At 41.4% G+C, this 23513-nt stretch overlaps 3 protein-coding genes across 5 annotated transcripts in view; 1 reads left to right on the top strand and 2 right to left on the bottom strand.

Moving 5' to 3' along the window:
• The window catches only part of LOC111269681 (low-density lipoprotein receptor-related protein), a 47804-nt gene extending 35564 nt beyond the window's left edge, over positions 1–12240 (bottom strand). For both annotated transcript variants that reach the window (XM_022849466.2, XM_022849467.2), the window contains exon 1: positions 12063–12240. The gene's annotated coding sequence lies outside the window, so the exon portion shown is untranslated. The remainder of the gene's footprint in view (positions 1–12062) is intronic.
• A 215-nt stretch (positions 12241–12455) lies between these two features.
• On the top strand, positions 12456–18219 carry LOC111269686 (histone H3.3A). 2 transcript variants are annotated; one of them, XM_086972196.1, is made up of 3 exons: positions 12456–12785; positions 14675–14872; positions 16243–18219. In XM_086972196.1, the coding sequence occupies exons 2-3, from the start codon at positions 14740–14742 to the stop codon at positions 16518–16520; spliced, it is 411 nt and encodes a 136-aa protein (XP_086828322.1). In that variant the 5' UTR covers positions 12456–12785; positions 14675–14739; the 3' UTR covers positions 16521–18219. The 2 variants fall into 2 exon arrangements, with proteins under 2 accessions (XP_086828322.1, XP_022705209.1); XM_022849474.2 differs by lacking the exon at positions 12456–12785 and adding an exon at positions 13113–13220.
• A 1856-nt stretch (positions 18220–20075) lies between these two features.
• Non3 (Ribosome production factor 2-like protein Non3) lies at positions 20076–22079 on the bottom strand. The gene is made up of 3 exons (XM_022849473.2): positions 21285–22079; positions 20974–21090; positions 20076–20414 (listed from the first exon to the last, which is right to left on the bottom strand). The coding sequence occupies exons 1-3, from the start codon at positions 21882–21884 to the stop codon at positions 20199–20201; spliced, it is 933 nt and encodes a 310-aa protein (XP_022705208.1). The 5' UTR covers positions 21885–22079; the 3' UTR covers positions 20076–20198.
• Positions 22080–23513: the final 1434 nt, after the last annotated feature.

Genomic DNA, 23513 nt, shown 5'->3' with positions numbered 1-23513 from the left:
ATATATTGTGTTTCCCTAAATCTGTTTCACTGTTCGTTCCCATGTATGAGCTCCTTCATTATTTTCGAGGGATACGGTTTCCATATAACGACCCGATTTCACACCAGAGTCGTTTTTTTAGCTTTGTTACTTTGAGTAATCGACGTCGATAGGTAAAGAAATCGAAGAAACCATTTAATTTCTGCTGCCCTCATCTTTTATCGAATGTTCCAGTTAAGTGCCAGCCGAACTGCAAACCCACACCGCGGCTAGTTTCGGCAGAAGCAAACCCTCCTCAGTGATGACTGCATTGTATGTAGTCGTTCGTTTTTTTTGAAGGTTTTTTTCTCAAACGCGCCGTCAACGAAGAGCCTCCTAAAGCGTGTTCCTCGGATTTTTGACTCGATCGCTTAGAGAAATTCGTTTTCGGCCTGGCCATCGCCATCCCCCTTACGATCGCCTCGCCCAGCGAAGGACGAAGGGAAGGGCCATCGGAAAGCAAAGTTAACTAAACCCAACTCCCCGTCCACTCCACCATTTCTGGGGCGCCGTTGAGCGCAATCGGCAAGTTTATCTCAGAACTTGTAAGCACAGGATCATATAGGCACACAACGAATACGTCGGTGACACAGCCCGCCTTTCTCGTGGGACTAAAGAAGACAAAGCGAAATAATATGACAAGACACAATGACACGACATTGGAAATGAGGTGGGAGCCGGGTCAAGGAGCAAGATTTGTCAACGAGATGTTAAGCTTGAGGTCATCGACGGTCTCCCACGCCATTTTTCCGGCTTCCTTGCCTATGTTGAGGGTTATGGTATAGCCGAGGGACGCGCCGACCAGACCCTAAGAGCTTAAGATTTGTCAAGAAGCTGGCAAGCAGCAGTATCGGACGAGGTCATTTTCAGTGGTACTACCGGCAGACAGCAGCGGTAAAAAAACCGAAAGAGCAGAGGAGGGCAAGAAAGTCGTGAAATGATTTGAGATGCACACAGGGACCAACTCAGCAGAGAATCAGGGAGTCGCAACTTAGTGAAGCGCCGCGGCTCAACGGAAAAAGCACAAAGTAAGAGCTTATAGAGATGTTCTTGGGGTAACATGAACTCAAGGCGTAACAAATTACTTTCGGTACATAATGCACACCACCGGCAACTGACAATACTCGTTGAGGTGAAGGCTACGAGGGAAGCGACAGGTGCTCGATGTAGTAGTCATAACGTTGGTAGTGTCGACGGCGCCAATGGTGTACAAGATTTCGGCAAAGATGCCGCTACGCACAGAGTGAGGATGAGAAGTAGTTCGATGATGAAAGTTAAGTGTTTTATAGCAGTTCAAAGGTGAAAGAAAATCACTTTATGATTTAATACTCTCAAGTAACCGTCATGAAGATACGTCGCATTCGTGCTGATACTACATAGCTCAAAATAAAAATAAAGACCAGATGCATAATGTGCGAATGTGACTAAGTTGCTAAGCTGACCCTTATACTAGTCCGTACACTTACTAACCTTCTTTTTATACAGTACATAAGAGTCCATCCGTGCTCACACACTGCATAAGTCCTGTGAACATCTATAAATAACATTGCAGAACTTACATTATGAATTACTTTACTAACAAGACCGGCGCCTTTTGACAACGTTTAATGCTACTAATTATGTAGGGCCACCCAAGGCGGAGAAACTCAATGTAGTAATACATTTTTTCTCATAATAGGTAAGTGGCAAGTAAGCATGTTTCCACTTCTATCGAGCAACTTTTTTGATGCTAATGCGACATCTATGTTCCGATACCTTACCGCACTTGTTCGTCGGGTGTACAATGCTAAAAGTATTCAGTCCTACAAAAAAAGTGCTTTTGCAGGAGTATTTGGGTAGCTGCGCACATCTCCACTCGCTTTGTCTGCATCTTTCCCATCCGAATCAATGGTAGGGGCTACGGAAAGGACAGCCACTGAGAGTGAAACGAGGGACAGATTGAGAGAAGTTATGAAAGCTAAAGAGAACGCTACGCCGAGAGAGGGTAGCAATCTGATAACAATTTCGTGCATCGAAGAACTCAGAGGAAAGAAAGAAAAAGGCTGCGCGAAACCGAGGGCTGAAAGATACAACGAACAAAATCAAGAAGGGGTACAGCTGTCGAAAATGTTGAGCTAGGGGTTCCAAAAGCAAATTACTTGGAAGTAAACGATGAGGAAGTCGGCGAAATACGAGACAAACAAAAGAATCCTTTGCGTCGTTCTCTATTAGTGGTTGAAGCAAGCTGAGGTCTAGAACAGCCGTATATGTGACTGCATCTGCTGTCACCATCAGTATCGTAGGTCTGTTATAGCTTACACAGTAAATCCAACAAGCTTCATTTAATTTTTTCTCGGTGCTTAGTTTTTTCTGTACTCCGTTACGCAGTTTTGTCCCCAAAAAGCAACGAGCGATCAAGGCGATAAGAAAGGAGGCAAAGAAGGTAAGAAACGAAAAAAATGAAACAATTAAGTGCATGTATCTGCATACAACGGATGTCATGACAAAGGTTTTCAGCTCGTTCCATCGCCAGTTGTCTTCACTAGCGTGAAGCAGATGATTTAGCGTATTCGAATTTCCGCTTTTAGGTGATAAGCCGCTCGCAATCGATTGCAGAAATTTACGATCAGTGACGGAAGTCATTGCATGGCATCCTCGCCGTTAGGGCAGCTGTGCTAGATATAAGAATATATTTTGCAGCTAGAAGCTGGAATAGTAATAGCAATTACATCAAACCTTTTGTCCTAAAAAAAGAAGTATTGAACATGGTAATGATGACTATGATGACGTTGATACTGCTGCTATGATGCGATGCATCTCTTGGAAGGAACCGCGCTACCTCTGCACCCGTTTAGATGTACCTTAATCTTAATACAACAAAGGACCAAATCGCTGCATGACTTTAGAGACCTATACAGCAAGCCAGTTGGAAAACGTCACAAACAAAAAAAAGTACTAGGCAAAAGAGAATGGTGCTAACGTTACTGCTGGAGCGCCTCGACGCTGTCACAGCCTAGCAAGAGGTACATGCGGCATCCAGCACACGGAAACCGAATAACACGAGATATAGCAAGCACTGCAAGATGAGAGAAGATGTCTGTTAGCCCCCTGAAGGCGACGAGGGAAATGACAGGAAACATTTTTAGCTAGTTTGCCTTTTTCTACGGCTTCTACATAGATACGAGCAAATGAACATCTTTTCAGACGGGTACAGAACCACGAGCAAAGGGCATTACTTTTCGCGAAATACATCGGTCATACAGTTGGCCACCAGGTCTGAAGAGGACTCACGCCACGGGAACGTGGATAACAAATAGAAAGATGATTCTATAGCAAGCTAGCTGAAAAATTTACAAATGACAGCGTTCATCATAGCTGGTGAGTGTCTAAAGCCATAAAAATAAGAGCGGTAACTAGAGATCTGGGCGGTGTCTCTACCCGAAACCATTGCCACATAGACATTGAACACAAGCAAATACCGTAAAGACAAAAGCAACTTCTATTTTTGTACCCTGTTCTATTAACTTGTGCACAGAGACGGCAAGTTGATATATTTCACCAGCAAACACGTAATCAGGTAGCATCTTACGTTCGATTGACCTTTGCGTATTCACATACACATGTAGTGGCACCCAACCGAAATATGTACATCGTACTATTTGCAACATCGGCCCATTCTTTGACTGTGAAGTTGTGCAATGGAAAGCTAACTCTGGCGATATGAATCAGCCGGCCAATTGATTGGGCTTTGTTCATCCCTAACTATCTACGGTATGTACAATGCACCCGGTAAGCGGAATGAGACTCAAGAGAAGATTGATGTTGCGTGTCGCTTCTGCGTTACTGCATGCATCCATGGTAAACTCCAGCAAACAACCACCCCACACTATAGCTATCCCCAAATGTACCCTCCAAATTTACGCTGTCATAAACTCCTTCACAGTCCGCTTTGGCATTCAGAAATGAATGCATTCAATGTGTCCAATGCTGGAGATCAAGACAGGCGTTTCCCTTTAGGCGGCGCCGGAGTCTCTGCTGCCGCTCTCGTCGCCCTACCGCCGCTCTCGTCGCCCTACCGCCGCTATCATCGGTTTTACCGTAGTCACACCATCCTCTTGTCGCAGTGCTCTCGGTACTTTCCTCTTCTCAAATCACTTAACTTAGACATCGCAGCGAAGCAGTACCAAAGAGCTTCAATGAGGAGCCAATGCTATTTTTCCATAGCTGTCGACGCCTATATATAGAGAAGAGCAGGAATTGTATAACGTTCCCTACGTTAACCACTGTCAAGCGTGACTGAGCACGCCAAACGTACTCTGAGCAGAGGAGTACGCAAAAAAGGGGAAGTAGTAGGACGAGAAGTTAAGACCACCGCTACTGCGTATCATCGTATCGAAAGAGTAACTGTCTCGTTGCAATTTCACGGTTGCCAGCCCAATGTGATTCATGGTAGCCCCAGTGATGCACAAAGGCTACCTTAAGCTTTCCGTCCAATCGTAGAACTACTGTAGTAGTAATTCATTACAATTAATGACCCTTGCGCTTGCCTATCCCTCTCTTGCCCTTGCTTTTCCTACTTTGTCCTGGCACTCCGTAGCATGAGAATGCCTAAAGAAAAGAATGAATATCAGGGGTAAAAGGAAAATCTTTTAAAGTGGATGATGAAAATCCAACGTCTAACAACAATAATAGGTAACAGCAATCATAGTAGTAGTAGTCGCTTACATTACACATCGATTAATCCGTTTCGGCGCTCAGTTGAAAGAACATCACACGAGGACAAACACAAGTTATCCATAAGGACAAGAAATAGGATGCTATAATGAATACCATACATGTAAAAATGCACACCACACGTTAAACGAATAAAGGACTTAACTCTAAAGCGATTTCGATTGGAAGACCCGGTCAGGGCCAGTCTCCACGTGCATGACCAGAAATTGTGCGACCGCATGCATTCGCGTGCGGTGACCGTTCTTACTATGTAGTGTACTCGCTTAATAGCAAGGTTTCAGTTGTGAATAGTCCGTGAGGTTACACATACTCGTCGACATAGGTAACCATACAAAACGTGCTGGGTAAGATCGTAGCAGCTGAAATATTGCTTCAATGAACGTGCACATCCTCTTCTCTACTTTACGCGCAGTGAAGGCGTAAGGAATACCGTATTGCATATAGCAGGACAGTTGGCGATTTCCGCTTATATCAATGTTTTAATGTAGGGAACAACCCTCTGCGTAACTCATCTTAGCGTAGCCGACCTGAAATTGCTTAATTCGCGCATGACTTTGAGAAAAACGGTCGAGCGAACATAAGACGACTCTCCGGAGTTTGGCCGCATTACGTGATTACGGTGAGATTTTCGGCTTGGACCATCAGCGCGCTGCGAGTCGGCTCAGATGCAGCAGGCCGTTGAAACATCTGTCGACATTTAATTATCTTTCTCTTCAGAAAATATTGAGAATCTCTTAGGGTTTTAAGCTTAAATATAAAACAAGTTCAATAGATAACTGCATCAAATGAGTTTAATGAGCGAAACGAAAGCAATATCATAAGCTCCGGGTTTATGAGTATTCAATTGAATCAAAGTCTGGCGCCGCCTCGTTTGAGACCAAGTTTTCGGAGCTACACGGACTGAAATACTTAGCGCAAAACACTGAAATTGTTTTTCCTCGTTAGCCCCATAAAACCATGAAATACAAATGCAAAAGGTGCCCATACTTCCACTGTACCCCATCCTCATATGGGACTCGGACACGAGTGGTACAATAACTTAATCAATAAACATAAACAAATGTAATTTTGAGACGAAGGTACATATCTACTTCGGGGTTCGTAGCAAACCGTAAAAAAAGAGAAATCAAACAAAAAATGACAACATATATTCAAATCTAGAGAAAACGTCTCTACGACCAAGCTCGGACTTACTTCAGTATCTTACCGTACATTTCCATGTATTCATGTATTGGCCAAACACCCTAGCACGAGAAGCCGAAGTCAATGGAATAAACTTCGACAGAGTTAGGAAAATGCGTCGTTTTGTTACAGGGGGAACCATGATTTGAAACGACTAAATCCCGCGTTCGCTGTAAACAAGGGGCACTTCGTCCTTAGAAAGTCCCTAGTAAACAGTGCGACATTTGCTCTCATCTTCTCGATTGTGTACTGGAAATTAGCGTTCGTGGTCATGTTAGCCTGCCACGCGCGGCTACACCAGACATATTCTGCTTGCGCTCTCTCTCTAGCTACACATTATTGTTGGATAAGATAGCAGATGTTCTTTACCTTTACTTATGACTAAATCCGGAGCAGTGTGATAGCGTCCAAGCAGCAGCTGGGAACGCGGATACTCTTATATATGACGTCGTATCCGCAAGCATTTTTCCATTTGCTTCTTCATAACATTACGTAATATGCATTTTATTCGTTTATTGGATAATCTGGATCTCTTATTTGGAATAAAAAACATTAGTCCCCATAATTTAATTTTAATAATGTTTGTGTCCAATTCTAGCGATTGAGTAAATTCAATCCTCTCTTAAGGCTATCCGAAACAGTTCTATTATAGTGCATTGCTATAATAATTTCACACATTCATTGGCTCGTTCTGAAACTTATCGTAGGCCAACGTTTGAATTCCGATCATTCGAAAGTGAACGCGGTAGGGCCAAGTTTAAGATATTCTTTGCTCTCTTACTATATGATATCTGCATACTAATTATGATCAATTCGGGCGAATCCAGCACAATTCGTGCGCTGTTAGGCCGTATACCAAATCCATTTTCTTGGTTGGCCTCTGTATAGAACCGAAGCTCTAAAGCAGGGGTTGCTTAAGCTATTTATCCTGATTAACCCGATATAGTAAACCGGTTGCTAGTAATACCATTTCAAGTGGACAGGAAAAAATGAAGGTGTTTTTTGGCAAATATAAAAACGATTTTTAAGGTATGCTCAACAATGAACCTACACAATTGGAACAAGTAGCACGTATAATAATAACTACATTTATGTTGAGTTAGCATATTTGTGACAACTAATCAAATACTGCTGCCAAATGCACAGCAAATTTCGGCGTTGTATATATGTGTGTAAGCTATGCCTGCACTCAAAAAATGTTATCGAAGGGATTTTCAAATAATTGATTTTGGTTTTATTGCATTTTAAGATGAACTTCAACAAGCTTACGCTCAACAAGCTCTAACACTGGCCTATCTCAAGGCTACGTGCTCCGAAGTATATTTTTATATTAAAAAAAAACAATATGCCACAGCCAGTTAAATATGACAGTTCAATTAACCGCATGCTTTATGCAATAATAGATATTTATTAATATTTCAGGCCTAGTATTACACGCAACAAAATCCCTACGTAAATGACCATGTGCTTTCGTGACTCACATTGGCAAATATTTGGCTATCAAAATGATTACGGGAATGCTTCGCCTTAGTATACTGATGACTACCGGTCAGCGCGAACCGGTCTCGGAGAAGCTGGCACACGCCATTCATTACGAATCTTGTTCTTGTTGTCCACAAGGGCTCCTAGCAATAAATACGACCATTCATATCGGTGGTGAACGTAGTAGATACTTATTTGTCGAATGTTGATCGACGCCTGATCCTTCGCCATTAATTAGATAGCAATTTTTCTCATCCATTTTGACAGCTGTGCAGTGTGATAACTGCCTCTGTGCGCGGAAAGCATTTAATCTTTGGACATCATCTAAATAAATACAATTATAGCATAGCTATACGCGAGCCGACCAGAAAGAATAGCTGCTTTTACACAGGTTTTTTTCTTCGTATTTTGCTTGATCTCTGAAGAATGACCCAACGCAGTAAGTTAATTGCAAGCTAAGCAACACGTCCAGGCGATCAAACACGTTATTGTACAGTCTCGCAAAGTCATTGATGAGCTAATAGAAACAACCAAGCTAAATAATTAGTGACAACGTTGATCGTTGTCACCTATTTTGTCATTTTCTTGCCAGCAGCTTCTTTCTCCAGCATTTCTCATTCGTGAAATTCGTTATAATTGTATTTAGATTAAATTTTCATTCAAAATCAATAATATCGATGTAGCTTTTTCTAATTCATTTCTTACGTCACTTATATGATAGAATAACACGTATTTACATGCTCTATAAGTCCAAATAATTAAGATAGCCTGGGATTATTTCGAACGAATCAGATTAAATGCGCCACAGTTGTTGCCACACAAACTCCTTATTCTACCGAGAAGCAAACAAATGCACATTATTTTTTCAGTCTTCAAAAAAAAATACGAGGCGTGAGGTTATTACTTTCATTAATAAAATGAGAGAGCCTATGCAGAGTAATACAATACAAATGGTTACTATGTTTATAGATTAGCTGGTAAGGTTTTTCACCATAATGACCATGCGTGTACGAGTACGAGTAACGTCCTCGAAATGAATGCCGCTAATATGATGTAATTACCAAGTTTCAAACTATTTCTTCGGTTATCCATTTCCACCCAATAACAAGGCCAAACCATTTGGATGACGGCGATACCTTCTAGTCCGAGTGTACTCTTCTTTCTGTTCAGTTGTTTTTCCTTTGTACACACTCTGGAAACACGGAGAAACATGAAGAACCATCTTCCAATATCGACCTCCTTTCTAATATGTCACCATTTGAAAGAGAATCACATTGTCATTATGATCACCGCAGAAAAGACAGCAGCTTTGAAACCAACTGGCAGAATTGTGATATCATAACATAAGCGTATCATTTAGGGTGGTTGAAATAATATCAAGTGGTGTCGTGATTTACAAATCGTCCCGCCACCACAAGCATGCCTACACATATATCAAAAGCAATTTCGACCATAGATTTAACTTGAGCGTAATCCGCGATTGCCCATGGGCCGTACACTAGATGAGAATGAGGTGTCCTAAAAGGCTTCTTCACCCATATATTCCTACGTAAGCCGTTTTTGCTAATCTTACGCAAACACTTAATGAGTTGTTAGAGATTAGTTAGTAAGTGCGACATCTACCTTGAGTCAAACGTACTAATGCGCGCAATGGACGATAAAAAAGACGACTTGATTTTCATTAAGTATTTCGTCTGTTAAAATGAGTGTTAAAAAAATAATTACCCGATAATAATAATAATGTCCGTTTAGCATTAAACTATACGTCCGGATATGATCGTTATGATTGAGGCATTTAAAGGCCGCTAAGTAGAAGAAAGAAGACACCGAAGTAATTGATGGCTTCACTCAGTGGCGCTTGATCTATCCCGCAATAGTTTTGTGTATGTAAACACACGTACCTAATGTAAGATCGCACCCCACACAGCTGCGTAGACGAAGTAAACTGTGGTATATAATCGATGCTTTAGTGAAGGTGGTTAGCACTAAACTGACACACTACTTCATAATTTGTCGTCAACTATTACAGTAGCACGCACGAAGAATTTATTCGCCGTTCGACTAGCTATTTGTTGTAACCAGAATTTTAATACGAATAGTAATTATACACAATAAAGTGTAGTAGATCGAAGCAGCCTATAGACGCTTAACCAGCGTACGAGCTTCGTACCACCGTAACACTCTGTAGGCTAATTTTTTTCTATTTGTGTATCCAGTTTATCAACAGAATGCAATTAATAAAGACTTTTTTTTAATCAACAACTGTTATATTGGCTTACCAGTCAACTCCATGTACGACTCGAATCCTATCGGCTCTTCGTCAACTCAGCAGGCAATAAATTGAATGTTTCCCACTCGGCAGAAAAAGGTTTGTAGTTACATTTATCAACTTACAAAAAACCCGCCGAAACACATTTATCATTCCTAAATACAAAACTCACCAGCGCAGCACTAATATTAGTTTTCACTTGCCTTCTAATTACGAGCTTTTTTCAAACACTTTTTCAAGCTTCTGTTCTTCGCCGTCATTCTTATTGTTCGTTGCAAACAGCTAAATGTATGCATGAGTCGTATCTTCCGCCAGTGCTTTATATGTATACAATGCTGGACTTATCGAATGGCGATACTAAAGGCAAATATAATTGGTGGCATCTGTTGGTATTTTTGTTAAGATTGCCAAGAAGGAGCACAGAAAAATTGCTCACGCCGTCATTGTCGTTGTAAGTCGTCGCCCATTTCTTACTGGTCTATCTGCCTGTGTGTCCTTGCGTCCATTCATCAACAACCAAGTTCTGCCTGAGCTAGCCGTGTATGCTTTTATTCACTCGCATGGTCCGTTCGCTCTATCCAATTTTGAGCCATCGAAAATTGACCAGAAACTAAATTCAACAGCGGCTACAGCAGTCTTAACCGAATCAGACTGCCGACCTACTAACAGCTAACCGAACGGGCCAGTAAACGCGCGCGCGCCCGGCACCCGACGCCTGTCGCGTCAAGGAGATCTGATGGTCGCAGTGCTGGCCCTCCTGCTTTGGCCTACGTGACCAGACAGACATCGCGCCGTGGTGGCAGCGGCTGCAGCAGCGGCAGAAGTCAGATCAGTGAGGACAGCGGCGATCGCCGTAAAGATAGTCTTACCTGCTGCAGTAGCAGCTAGTAGAAAGGAGATACACGAGCAGTTAGCTTCTAAGAATGAGAGGAAAAAAGAGCTGCTAGGCGGGTCAATGAGAGAGCAAGTTTGGTCAGCGCGACCAGATCTCAAGCGGACTTGATCTCAGCTGTTTAGCGTACGCTCGAAGAGAAACTGTGCACCACAGCTCCCGGTCCAAAAAGCACATGAACTATGCACATAAAGGAAATAGGGACAGCGACAGACAAATGGAAAGAACAAACAAACCGACACTACGAGCTGAAACCCACTAGCACGAGGCAAGCACACAACTGATCACAGCCAAGTAACTAAGGCAGACAGACAGCCCGCTCATCCTCCTGAATAATGAGAGGAAGGCAGTCATTCCAATAGGCCAACCGCAGCAAGCCTTATTCTCACTGTCATTTTCAATCTTACCATCAATGTGGCTATCAGTATTAAACAAAGAAATTATTAGATTCGTATCCGGACAGGCTCGTATTCCAAGTAAAGCTAAACAATTATTTGCGAACAGCACCGATTATAGCTTCAGTTTTGAAGGCCATGGCCTTCAGTGTCAGACTAGTAGTATGCGACGCATTTAAATATAATAAAATAAACGTTATCGTGTATGAAAGTAAGTAATAATAGACGCTACCGAAAATATCAAATTCTGAGGATGGCTGTTAGTGCATTTTTTTAGCCCGAGTCTCAAACCAGCACTCCACGGACGATGCCCAACGATAGGACCACCAGCAATTTATAGCCAGGCGGTGGTAAAAGTAATGGCACACATTTTGACCTGATCATTTTTTCTAGGACTTCTAGACGATAGTAAGTGTCAATTCAGTAACTTATTAATGGTTATGCGAGTACACCATGATGTTTCGATCATTTTCACAGATACGGCCTCTCACTATAGTAAGGGGCGGGTCGACGGTCAATGATACCGTGACCCCGTTCAGAGATTCATAGAGGCTCCTAAAAATTCTGTCAGCCGGAAACCTGCAGGGCCTTGAAATAATAGCATCTGCTTTTTTTGCGTGCTTTTATTATTTTACAGCAAGATTTCGGCCATCCCATACAGGTTCGAAGAAACATTTTGGCTAACCTGTTTCGACCTTCAATCACACAGAAGCGCACTTCACTATCACTGCACGCATCCAGCTCACGCACACACCACGTAGCTGGATCTCGCGCCGCAGGCGACGTGCTTTGTTTGTACCGCGTGCACCGTAGGTTGCTGCCACGAATGATTTGTCGTAAAGACGAAGCACTCAGTCTCTAACCAGACAATTTTAATGTCCTTTCATGTAAAAAAAACAGCCATAGACGGGCCAAAGATGAGCATGTGGATCGTAGAAGCACAGGCTCGGTCATTTTTCAAGCGGACTTCGTCCATCCACTCTCTATGTATGGACAGAGTCGGCAGAGTAAGCGGGGTGCGCGGAACAGCTAGAACAAACAGCCGCTTGTTTAGCAGACCTAGTAATAGTCGCAAAAGGTTTATTCCCTATCTTTCCACGCGGCCACTTACCCTATATCCGGCAAAGACACTCCATAGTAAATCCTTTTACCACGCACTACACCTTCGCTGACTACACACAGCAGTCCTCAGCGTGCACTCAGCTACCGCACTCTCACTTCACCGCACCTCACAATTCTTTTGACCAGGCACTCTACTACGTGCCGCGGGATCGGGCAAGCTCGCTAAGAGCTCCTTACAAGCATCAGATGAACGCATGCCACCTTCAGCTATTCGGTATAGCGGGCCCGTTTAAATCTCGCGTTGAGGACCGTCTGCCTGCATGCATCTTCGACGACGCTGACGCCAAAGAAAACACCACAGCGGCGGCGGCCGCTGCTGCTGCTGCTGCTACCGCTGTTGCCGTCGCTGCTAATACAAAATCGTCGTAGCCGAGCGACCAATGATAATGAAAACATACAACAAGTTTATGTGGAAGAGGACACGCGGTTAGTGAGTTCATGTACTACACACAACTAACAAACGTTTGCCAGTGCGACGGTCATAACCACTACTCCTATTAGCACGAGACAACGATAGGGACTGCTCGCAGAAAGGAGGAATTCTAAGATTCTCTAGGCATAAATGCATATCGTCTCGTGGACGTATGCATCGTCTCTGTTGATCTGTGTGTATTATGAACGTTAGTGTGCGTGTATGTGTGTGTCCATAGCAAAACGATAGAAGATTACTGTGCACTGGAAGACACTGGTGCAGCACTGTTAAAATTACCAGGTGCGTATTTAGTAAACCAGCTCATCTAAGAAAAACCATTTTTTTGCTTGTACGAGTTCATTGATTTGAATGAAACAGCGGCTGGCAGAAAACATTTGTTCTAAAATCACTCGACAATATATCCTAAAGCGGAGTTCACTGACAAATGCTAAGGGTCTCGTGAAACGAAATTTGTATACTATAATTTTTGTAGTGTGTTCTTTGCTATAGTTTTCTATAGTACAAATGTACAAGTCCGATTCAATTTCAAGTCGCTACTCAGCCAATGCGGGAGCAAGTGTCGATTAACTGTTTGAAAAGCCCGCGCTACCGTTAACTGTTAGCTGACAGCAGCGGGAGTTCGTCCTCAGCGGCGGCTCGTGATGGCGCCCCTTCTCGCCTATGCGCGCGCAGCGCTTCATTGCCCAACGAAGAGAGTTGGTGTGCGGCTGAAAGGTAAGGCTCTCAGGATTTTGCCTCGGAATCTGTCAAAATATGGAGAAATACGTGGAGTATTTTACGGCAAAACGCTTCTGTCGGTGCGATGCACGTTTACACGTGCGAATATCGGTGAAAAATGTGCGTGTTTCTCGAAAAATCGCTACCAACAAATGCGACCCCTAAAGGCTAACGCTGCTACTGCTTGTTTCTACACTACCGCCGTCTAGCTAGCTGTTTGTTGGCCCCATTCAGTTAATTGTCCGTATTGCTGATGCTCCTGCTGCTGGTGATGGTCTTGATCGTGATGACGGCGGCGACAGCTTGCTGACCCACAACTCCTGTAAATGGCTGCAGCTGCTACGTCTTTTCCACCTGCACCATCGATCGTGCCAATACTGATTCTACAGTTGTTGTTGTTGTGTGCAATGGAACGGCCCTCGCGAATGGTTGGCTCTTGTGGACAGCCAAACCCAAACAGATTAAGTATAGCGGCCAACGGCAACGGCCAAGGCCTTCACCGAATTTCGACGGATATGATCGGTATTGGCCACTCCACAGGGCCAAAGCCTCGACTGAGCTGCAGACTCAAAACGGCTGTAGTCTCTTGTTTCGCGACGGGGCAACTTGGCACAGTCGTATCGTACGTGTATGTAAAGTACGCGGGAACTGGACCGATGATGTCTGTGTTGGCCGCTGGTCTTGGTCTTATTCTGCGTGCGTGCGTGCGTGTGTGTATAGTTATCTGAGCTGCTACGGTCCACCGCGCTACGACGTTGTATCTATGTTATGGCTATTACAGTGGTCTGTGTGTCAAGGTGCCTGCGGATTAATTATGCGAGTCAGTGTAGTAGTACGCTGATGAGGGAGCCATAAGACGATTTCGGAGCGGGAGAGCCGGAGTGAATCTGCATCCAAGATGTCGGCAGCTGCGGTGCCCGCGCCGCGTCCGGCTTAGGGAACCAGATGATAACAGCAGCAGCAGCATCAGCAGTGACAATAATAACAGCCGCGGCAGCGTTAGTGGTTGCAATTCGGATTCTATGTTTGCGTGTTGGAAGACTTATTTCACCCTTAAAGAGAGTTGGCCGTTCGGATCAGAGAGAACTAGCAGCTTTGTCTCTGCTAGCGAAATAGCAACGCGATCGGTGGAAGATTGGAGTAGGTTGTTCGTTGGCAACTATTCCTAGCCGGTAACGCCTGCTAGCAAAAAGCGTCCGCTCCATTTAAGCTAAGAGCCCTATCTGACATTTTGTCTTGTAGAAGACTCAGAGCAATCAGATATCGAGTAATTGTTCAAAGAGGAGAAATAATCAAGCAAAGGTTGCTATACTGTCTAAAAAGTTAGTAAACAACGTCGTTAATTAATCTGCTAAGTGCAAGTGCGGTTCGTCATTTTCAATATATTCGTCAATTGATAGTCACCTTGTGTTTTGTGCGTGTGTGTTCGCACTGTGATTTGTGATTTGCAGCGAAAACCCGAAGCAAGCGTTGTTCCTAACTACTCGTATCACTACGACCACAACAACTCGTTCCAATGGCCCGTACGAAGCAGACCGCGCGTAAATCAACTGGAGGCAAGGCGCCTCGTAAGCAGCTGGCCACCAAGGCTGCTCGAAAGTCGGCGCCGTCTACGGGGGGAGTGAAGAAGCCCCACAGATATCGGCCAGGTGAGTACGAACACAACGAGAATTGTAGCAACCTCGCAACGTGTTAGCTGGTTCCTCATACATATGTAACTACATACGTATATACTGTTTGCTGACACAAGACATGATGCGACTGCTACGCCGCTGACCGACATTGACGGTGTTAGCGGAGCCAACGGGAGTTTGTCTCGTCTTTTGATTTCGAGCCTTAGCGGCTGGCTATGGGAATGGTAGCGTTAGAAGAGTTTTATGATTCGAACTACACGAGTCATCCCGTGCGAAAGAATCTGCCGCTGCGTTTAGTTCGTAGCTAACTGTAAATCAGCCTGGTAGTTTTCACCTTTCCCAACATCATCTTCGTTTTTCTCCCAATTTTGTTGCATCTATCGCCGCGCCATTGTGAATGTTTTGTTTTGGTTATTGTAGCTCCGACCGCTGTTCGCATCATATACGTGCTCCTTCAAATCGTAGACAATATCGTAGCGTACTGGGTGCCGTTATTTCGCAGTACGCATTTAGTTGGAGGGGTCGTTGCACTCTGGAACTATCTAAATCGAAAACCCATAGCGGATGCTATATGACATAAGCAACCTGTAATAATAGCTTTTATGCTATATGACATAAACAACCTGCAATAACAGCTGTTCTGCTATACTCGTAAATAACTGTTCTTGTTTCATCGTCCGCTCTGGTGGAAGTTTTTTGAATAGAAATACATGATTGGACGTTCCGGCCGCCACAGTTCCTTTGGCCATGGCCTAGTAAAGAACTACTTAACAATTCAACTCTCATTGAGAAAGTAGTTATTTTAGGAACAGAACTTGTTGAGGACAATGCGACACTGAACAACTGAATTTCGAATCGAAGGAGATATGAAATCCTCTACAATAGATCATACAGTCACTCTAAAGCTCTCATTTAGCATCTGAAGTCCAAACTTTAGCCAAATCGTATAGACCATAGGTTGGATTTTATAGGAATAATTAACTTTTTGTCGAAAAAATGTTTTAAAAATTGCTTGATTCTACAGGCAAGCGCGCTTGACTTAAAAATAGAGACAAAGCATAAGTGATGGTAGACATGAACATAACTCTGTACTAGTCAGCACGACAACTTGACGAAGTTTTATTTCGACGTATACTTTAATTGGTATCTATTACTAGCATGACTTCCGCTTCTGGTCTGTAAGCACTTGGATAACTATCATAGACTGAAGCGCCGCTTTTTAGTTACACCTATTTTTGTCTTCCATTCAAGTACTAAACTTCTTTGCGCCTCTAAATATATAGCTGTATATATAGCTCCAAAAACATTCATGTTATAAGGACACCATGAACTTATATGCATGCGTTCTCATCAATTCGCTTTCGTTAATTTTTTTTCGTTTTTAGGTACTGTCGCCCTTCGAGAAATTCGTCGTTATCAAAAATCGACTGAGCTGCTGATCCGTAAGCTGCCGTTCCAGCGTCTGGTTCGTGAAATTGCGCAGGATTTCAAGACCGATCTACGTTTCCAGTCCGCTGCCATTGGTGCTCTTCAGGAGGCTTCGGAGGCCTATCTCGTTGGTTTGTTTGAGGATACCAACTTATGCGCTATCCACGCCAAACGTGTAACCATCATGCCGAAAGATATCCAGCTCGCGCGTCGTATCCGTGGTGAGCGTGCTTAAGCAGTCGCCACCGTCGTTCCTATGTTCATTGTCATTGTCAGAAGAGTAACTGTCAATGAGGAATGATTGAATGAGGTAAAAGAAAAAACATGAAAAGGAAGAGCACCATCGGAGAAGTGATGAATGATGACGATGAATGAAAATGGCGCCGAAAGGATGTCATAATAGCGACAGTCAAAAGCAACAATATTATTAACTGCAATCCAACCTTTATATACCACCGGAACATGAATGAGCCAGAGATTCGTACGAAAGTTAATAACGAACACGACCGACGTCATAACATCCCACTCATGCTTAGCTTCGCTTATCGTTCTTCCGTGAAACGTATGTGATGTTACGTGCTGCCCTTGCGCGTACAGCTCGCTGTGAGGGAGTGATGTAAACGGGCGCAAAATTCATACGTACCAGCTTACGACGTGCCACGGGGGACGCCAGCAAGCGGCGGTTGGGGGCTGAAAAAGAAAACAAAAACACCAAAAAACTATCTAAACAAAAAAATCAACCTGTATACAGCTATCCTCAGTTCTAACCAAGATAAGACCTGAAACAAATAATTGCTAGACGAACGATATGTCAAGCAAGAGGCATAATAATAATGATAAAAAGCAAAATGAGATGTGAAAAAGACGACGAAAGAGGATGGTGACGATTAAGAGTTAATCATTATACATGTACACATTATCATAATGGTGTGATGCCGCCCGGATTATGGTCATAGTAGAAATAAACATAAGATTGAATAGTAATTTAAATTATATTATGATGATACTAATAATGAAGCATATAAACTCATCAATCTGAATAAAACAAAATGTGATAGAAAAAAGAGTTAAAATTTTGAGGAACAGACTTTGCAAAATTGTGTCATTTTATTTAGTTGATGGTTAGCCGAATACTGGCGTCAGTAATATAACCGCATTCGTACAAGTGATTACCTTGATTACTTAACAGAAATCAATTGTATCGACGCAAAGAAATAATGAAAATGAAATAATCGGCCGTGATGTGGTGATGTGTGCAGGCACTAAATGTGTCCTAGCAATTTGTAAGGTGTTCTAATCTACAAGCAAGCGTTTTGGTGGAGTAGTAAGCATATTGACTGATAAGTCTCCAACGTTCGTCTCAGCCGTCAGCCTCAAACCCGGGGCTGGAAAGAGACGTAACGAATACTGCACACATCACAATAAGCTTTGCATTGAGAGATAAGAATATTCCAAATCGACACAGCAACTGTAGTCCATAAACAAGCATTATCCTATATAAGCCATATAACAATCCATCACCTCTTACATGATTAATATGATGTGGCTGGTGTCTAAGTCCGCGTAAATGCATACGTGTGATTATGATGAGAAGATGTGAAGAAAGACTTTGTAAACATTCAACATAATGAGATTGAGAATAACACAAAAAACGAAACAGGTACCTATTATACGCAGCACGCAAAAATACTAGACGGAAAGCTAAGGCAGTTTACGATAAAATAAAAAAGCAGAGCAAAAATAAGGCGTTCAGACAATAAAGAAGACAGTGTTCTATCAAAAGGTAGCGCAAATATGAGTCAGAGAAAATAAAGAAAGCACTTTTGATTCTGTGGTTGTTCGCTGATGAGAAGATCCATATCGATCGGACGATTGCGCCAATATAAAAATTCTACAGCAACCTCAATAAAATTCACTAGCTCATACCTAAAAAATGGTGTAGTTCCTTTGTGTTTGACCTGAGGGGCACGGGATATTTACTGCGGTAAGATTCGAACCGTCTATGAGAAACCATTTGTAAAACTATTATAGGCGTTAAGATCGATCATGCCAAGTTGGGTGTTAGCGCACCTGATCAATAGTTCGATTCTGAATAGTTGTTGCAAAAAAGCCCCGTAATGTATTTCCATTTGATGACAGCATTTAAAAAAAATGGATTTTGCCAAAAAAGGAGGCTGAAGATAACGGCTGTCTAGGCATTAGCATATGAAAAAATACGTTACAGAAGTTATGCGTTTAATCTGATAGTTTACTAACCGACGTCTCCAATATTTATTAAGCGCCTCAGTGAAATTTTTATGAGATCTTAGGCGTAAATTTGGCGTAAGACTACAAAAAAGAACAAGCACCAAGGCAGAATACGGATATGCTAGAAAATAATTTTAACAAACTATTGTCTATCTAGGATGTCATTATTCAATTTTCTTAATCACTATACACTTGTCGTAGGGGCACTGACCTATATAACAAGCTAAGACAATTCGAAAAAACCAAGTCTAATAAAGAAGACGAAATAATAATGAAGACTGAATTGAAATTTTCTAGTAATAAAACCTAGAGGAGTCTCAGATAAAGTATTTATTAATAATAATAATACCAACAACGACAATAATAATAATATTAGTAATGTCGCTCTCGCTATTTCACAGATGTATATTTAAAGTGAGACCAGGGTTTGACAGAAGAGTCAGTTCCTCCTTATGCCTTTTTATTTCTGAGATTTAAATCACAATAACATAATTACATATAGTGATGTGTTCGCTAAGACAGCGTTACCATTCTAAACTACCTATTTTTAGGAAAAAGTGGGACATAAAAGGCAAACATAAAATTCATATAAATCTGTTGATAGATAGACCTGTACTACGTATACATTATGCAACAGCAATTTTCCTAACATACATGAGGAATACTTAGCTTAACATCTCGATGCATCGATCTTCGCATTTTAGTGTTGATTCAGAGCTCTCCATGAAAAATATTACTAGTTAATAATGACCGTTTTTCATTATTAGCTAGAAATATTCTCTCCCTGTTACATAACGTATTCTTCTAGCGTTCGTCTATCCTTTAAATATTGCTGCTGTAGTAGAAGCTGTAGTTGCGTTTGCTAGAACTTAGAAAAAATTCGTGTACCTATGTGTTTCATGAATTTTGTGTCAATTTTTGCTAACTGATGCAACCGCCTGCCAAACGATATATTAACCGTCATAGTTTTCTTAGGGCGTTAACCTTCATCAGTTCCGTGACAAGTATCCTTTGAAAAATAATACAACACTAACGTGTCCGTGGTGCACTTTACGTGACTTTGCACAATATTGCGTATTATTAAAACCGAAGGATCCTCACGAGTTAACTGCTTACACTTAGATCACTAAATTTTACAAAAAATTTATTCTGAAAATTCCAAAAAATTATGCAGCCCAAACTAAATACAAGTTAAACTATTCTATCGAGAACCAAAAAATTGCTCGGAGAAAAAATTAAAAAGCTTTTTGATTTTTTTCATGAAGAAGGATACGTATTGAATGCTACCACCGATCGCTTCGGTATATTGCAGCAAATAGAAGATGGCAAAAAAATCTTTGAATTCTGCCAGCTTGTCAATCTCATAGCCCTGAACCCGATATGGATTCATAAAGCGATACGTTGGTAAGAAGTTGGAACCGTTGAGATAAATAAACCGATTAGGGTGCCCTCGTGCTGAGAAGTTAAGGCTTTCAAAAGCTGTCTAATTTTTAGTTAGAAAATATATCTTTTCGCTATAATATAAGCAAAAAAAACCTTGGTGTCAATGTAAAGTTTGAAATTTATTTATATGGCATGTAATTATATAATTGTATAATTATAATGCACGGATTGGCCATAATCTAGCAAGATCTCTAGCTTAAAGCCCACCTACAGTATCGATTCCTTAAGATTCTTCAGCATCCATTTTCTCTTCGGCGATACCGACCGCATTATCAGTTACTGCTTGGCCCTTTTTGCTTTTAAGCCCTTTCATTTTACGTGTCTGTAGCTTCTGGAAGTCTTGCCTCTCCATATGGACCCTTCCCAACGATGTCCCCAGGTCGTTCTGCTCCATATTTTTCTTTCTTTTTACCTTCAGTTCTCGTGGTCTCCGCAAAGCCTAAAAGTGGATATATTGATCGTGCAGTCGTAAGTCATTTGAACTTAAGTGAAAACAGCTTAACTGATCAATTCGGCTAGAAGTTCGAAAGTATCCACGTTTTTTGAATAAATGCAGAACTGTTGCTTCTACACTATGCATTTGGTATAGATAGATAAACGCTAGCTTGATCCGTACGCCATTATTGCCATATTTGTTTTCAGATAGCAAACCAAAATTCGGTCAGGTTCAAAGAGACAGGGTGTTCAGAAAACTATCCAATCCAATGTGTAAATAACTAATATCGAACAGTTTTAAAAATGACCTTTTATGCAATATGGTCCTTTATTTCTTTTTTTTTTTTGTAAATATGTGCAGTACATATCGACACAAAATGGCAACGCTTTCCCGTTAAAGGCGAAAACTCCATCAACCCACCAACATCATGCTGAGAATTTTAGGTTGTTAAAGGTAAATCGTAGAAATTTTTTGCTTGTTCCATTTTTAGCGCTGGATAATTTTCAGAACGCCCTGTACACCGTAATCCTAACAAGTTTGCGAATAGCACGTGAATACCGACCTGTTTAAAGAGGTCGTCGGATGCTATTTTATTTCGGCGAATCTTTAAGTCCATTCGAGGGCCGATTTCTTCAATTTCGACTCGCGGTGACTTCTGTCCACTCTTCTTCAACTGCACCTGTAAAGTAACGTGCATGAAACGTTTCATTATATATATATATATATATATATAGAGAGAGAGAGAGAGAGAGAACGTAAATTCTGCTTATAAAATGGAATACTAAATGGGATTTAAATATTATCGAAGATATTCTATGTTGTAAAAAAATGTGTGCAGAATTTAGCATAAATTAATCGAAAGGTTTTCCTCACCTTATAGCTTCTTAATAGAATCGAGATAGTATCCAGTATAGTGAACGAGATTACGTGTTCGAGTCCAGTCACCGCGATGTAGTCGCGGGGTTCGCCCTTGAAGAAGTCAATAAAGAAATTCTTCAATCGTTTCATCTCGTTGCTGTGCTGCCAAGATTCACCAGAAAACACAAGAATAGGTTTCAGCATAACTCCGATCTTGGGAACTTTAAACTCCTGCAATGATTTGAAATTTTCCACACCAAATTCAAACTGATCGATGATCATTCTGTCGAAGGTGCGTCCAAGCACGATATTTTGTGGCCTTTTTTTGTTGTGGCTACCGAAGGCGAATAAAGACGTATCTTTTTTACCCATCAACTTCTCAAGCGGTGATGGATCCTCGAACGGCTTGATGTCATTTCTCTGCTGGTAAAATACGGATTCGCTTTTCTTCAGAGCATAAATATCTTTAAGGATTTGAGTTGTTCGCTGGTTAATATTATTTCCCTTGACAAATGATGTCTTCTTGGGGTTCTCAATAACCTGCGGTTCTCTTGCTTTCAAAATTTTCGATCCTTTGCGGGTTTTCGGTTGATCAACCCGGGCGACAGCAGTCATTTTGATTTCAGTAGTAAAAATGGCTTCTTCATACAACTAACACAAGTAATCACGATGGGGTACTACACTAACTTCTCACAGTTTAGTCTATATACATACTGATAAACCTTTTTAATAGCGTGAGTTCTGTTTGACCACGTGCTTTTGATTATTGTGGCCTTAGCCACAGTACTTAGCCTTTACAGGACACACATAACTTGGCCAGCTGTGTGGTTCCGTTGATTAGAGCTTGGATTATCAGGATTACAACATATACCCCGTGCAGCGCGCACATGCAGAATGTACAACTTGTCGTTCTGTTAAGTACATTTTAATTTTTAGCTGGTAAAAAATAAATACTCTGCAATAACGTAATATCTAGTTTTCTAATTCGAGGAAATGAAACGAAATGTGACTAGTACGCAAGTCTTAATTTAAAATCCAATTCATCCTAAAAGGACTAATAATTCTCAATTTCTTCAATACACTCAAAAGGGCTGTCCTTTGTCTTACAGCCTTTCTGTAGTAACACGTAGAAGCATCTGTAGCAGTCATATCAATAATATCATAATACGCTTCATTTCCAAACCTGTACGGATTTTATATTATAACTATAACAATCTACTTTTGAAATTATTCTATACCGCCGTTTTTCTTATGTTTCAATGTTATGTGAAAATATGATGAAATAGATTCGCGAAAAAATTGTATTTAGTCAGCTAAGACGCCAAAGGCGAGAGTGATCCGTAAACCCCAGTACGATTTACTCTATTAATGCAATTGGCATTAATTCATATAAATCATTAAATATCGTTTGTATTTCGGTAGCAAGAAATACTATACAAAAAACTTTGTTCACTAGCTCGTGGCAATTTCGCACGGTCCTTCTATGTAAACAGATCTATGAACGAGTTATCATAAGAATTGCATATTCCGATGAACTATCAAAACGAAAAGGTAAATAAAGGTTTCGAATTTACGTGCAATATTACCGATGAGAATTTGTTTAAAGAAAATACTCTCTTTTTTTTTAGGTAGGTAATAATAATAATTGTTTCGATACATTATACCTCATGTTATCTCGTTATTTGCCAATTAACTTTGATCAAATATAGGCAAAGGCTTTAGCTGATGCTTGAGTGATTTTTCATCCAGAAATATAAATTAAGCCATATCATGCTCCAGAATTGGATGGTTTGAAGTGTAGACCATTTTTCTCGTGATCAATGTTTTGTTTAGGATAAAGAGCTCTACAGCGTCAGGGAATAACGCTGCATAAGAAAGCGGGCAACCATTCTGAGAATCCATTTCGAGAAACCTAAAACAAGTCTAGCCTTTTACATAATCTAATATTATTAAGTCAGCTAAGTGAAAAGCACCCTGTCTTAGTACAGCTCAATATTAGACCCACTTCTGCCGACCTGATGACATGAGTGGATTATTCAATATTCGAGAATTTATACTGTCAGCCTATTCAACTGAACTTTGCTGACATTCGTGATGTTTCGCACTCATAGTTTGACCACGTTTAGACTGGTGAGCACATAACTTCCTATATTCTTCAGAGTTATAGGTCCAAGTAATGTTTGGAAACGACTAAGAATACATTTTTCCAAGGTTCCTATTTTATGTTCGAGATAATGACGCGAC

The sequence above is a fragment of the Varroa jacobsoni genome, unplaced genomic scaffold, assembly GCF_002532875.2.
Source record: "Varroa jacobsoni isolate VJ856 unplaced genomic scaffold, vjacob_1.0 scaffold_1406, whole genome shotgun sequence".
NCBI classification, from domain to species: domain Eukaryota; kingdom Metazoa; phylum Arthropoda; class Arachnida; order Mesostigmata; family Varroidae; genus Varroa; species Varroa jacobsoni.
This window is presented reverse-complemented; position numbering and strand designations above follow the sequence as displayed.

Excerpts from the sequence above, each read along its gene's own strand:
- LOC111269686 (XM_086972196.1), top strand. The coding sequence starts at position 14,740 with ATGGCCCGTACGAAGCAGACCGCGCGTAAATCAACTGGAGGCAAGGCG. Across the intron at positions 14,873-16,242 it reads GCCCCACAGATATCGGCCAG|GTACTGTCGCCCTTCGAGAA; the intron begins GTGAGTACGAAC and ends TTTCGTTTTTAG.
- Non3 (XM_022849473.2), bottom strand. The coding sequence starts at position 21,884 with ATGACTGCTGTCGCCCGGGTTGATCAACCGAAAACCCGCAAAGGATCG. Across the intron at positions 21,091-21,284 it reads TTCTATTAAGAAGCTATAAG|GTGCAGTTGAAGAAGAGTGG; the intron begins GTGAGGAAAACC and ends GTTACTTTACAG. Across the intron at positions 20,415-20,973 it reads CCGACGACCTCTTTAAACAG|GCTTTGCGGAGACCACGAGA; the intron begins GTCGGTATTCAC and ends ATCCACTTTTAG.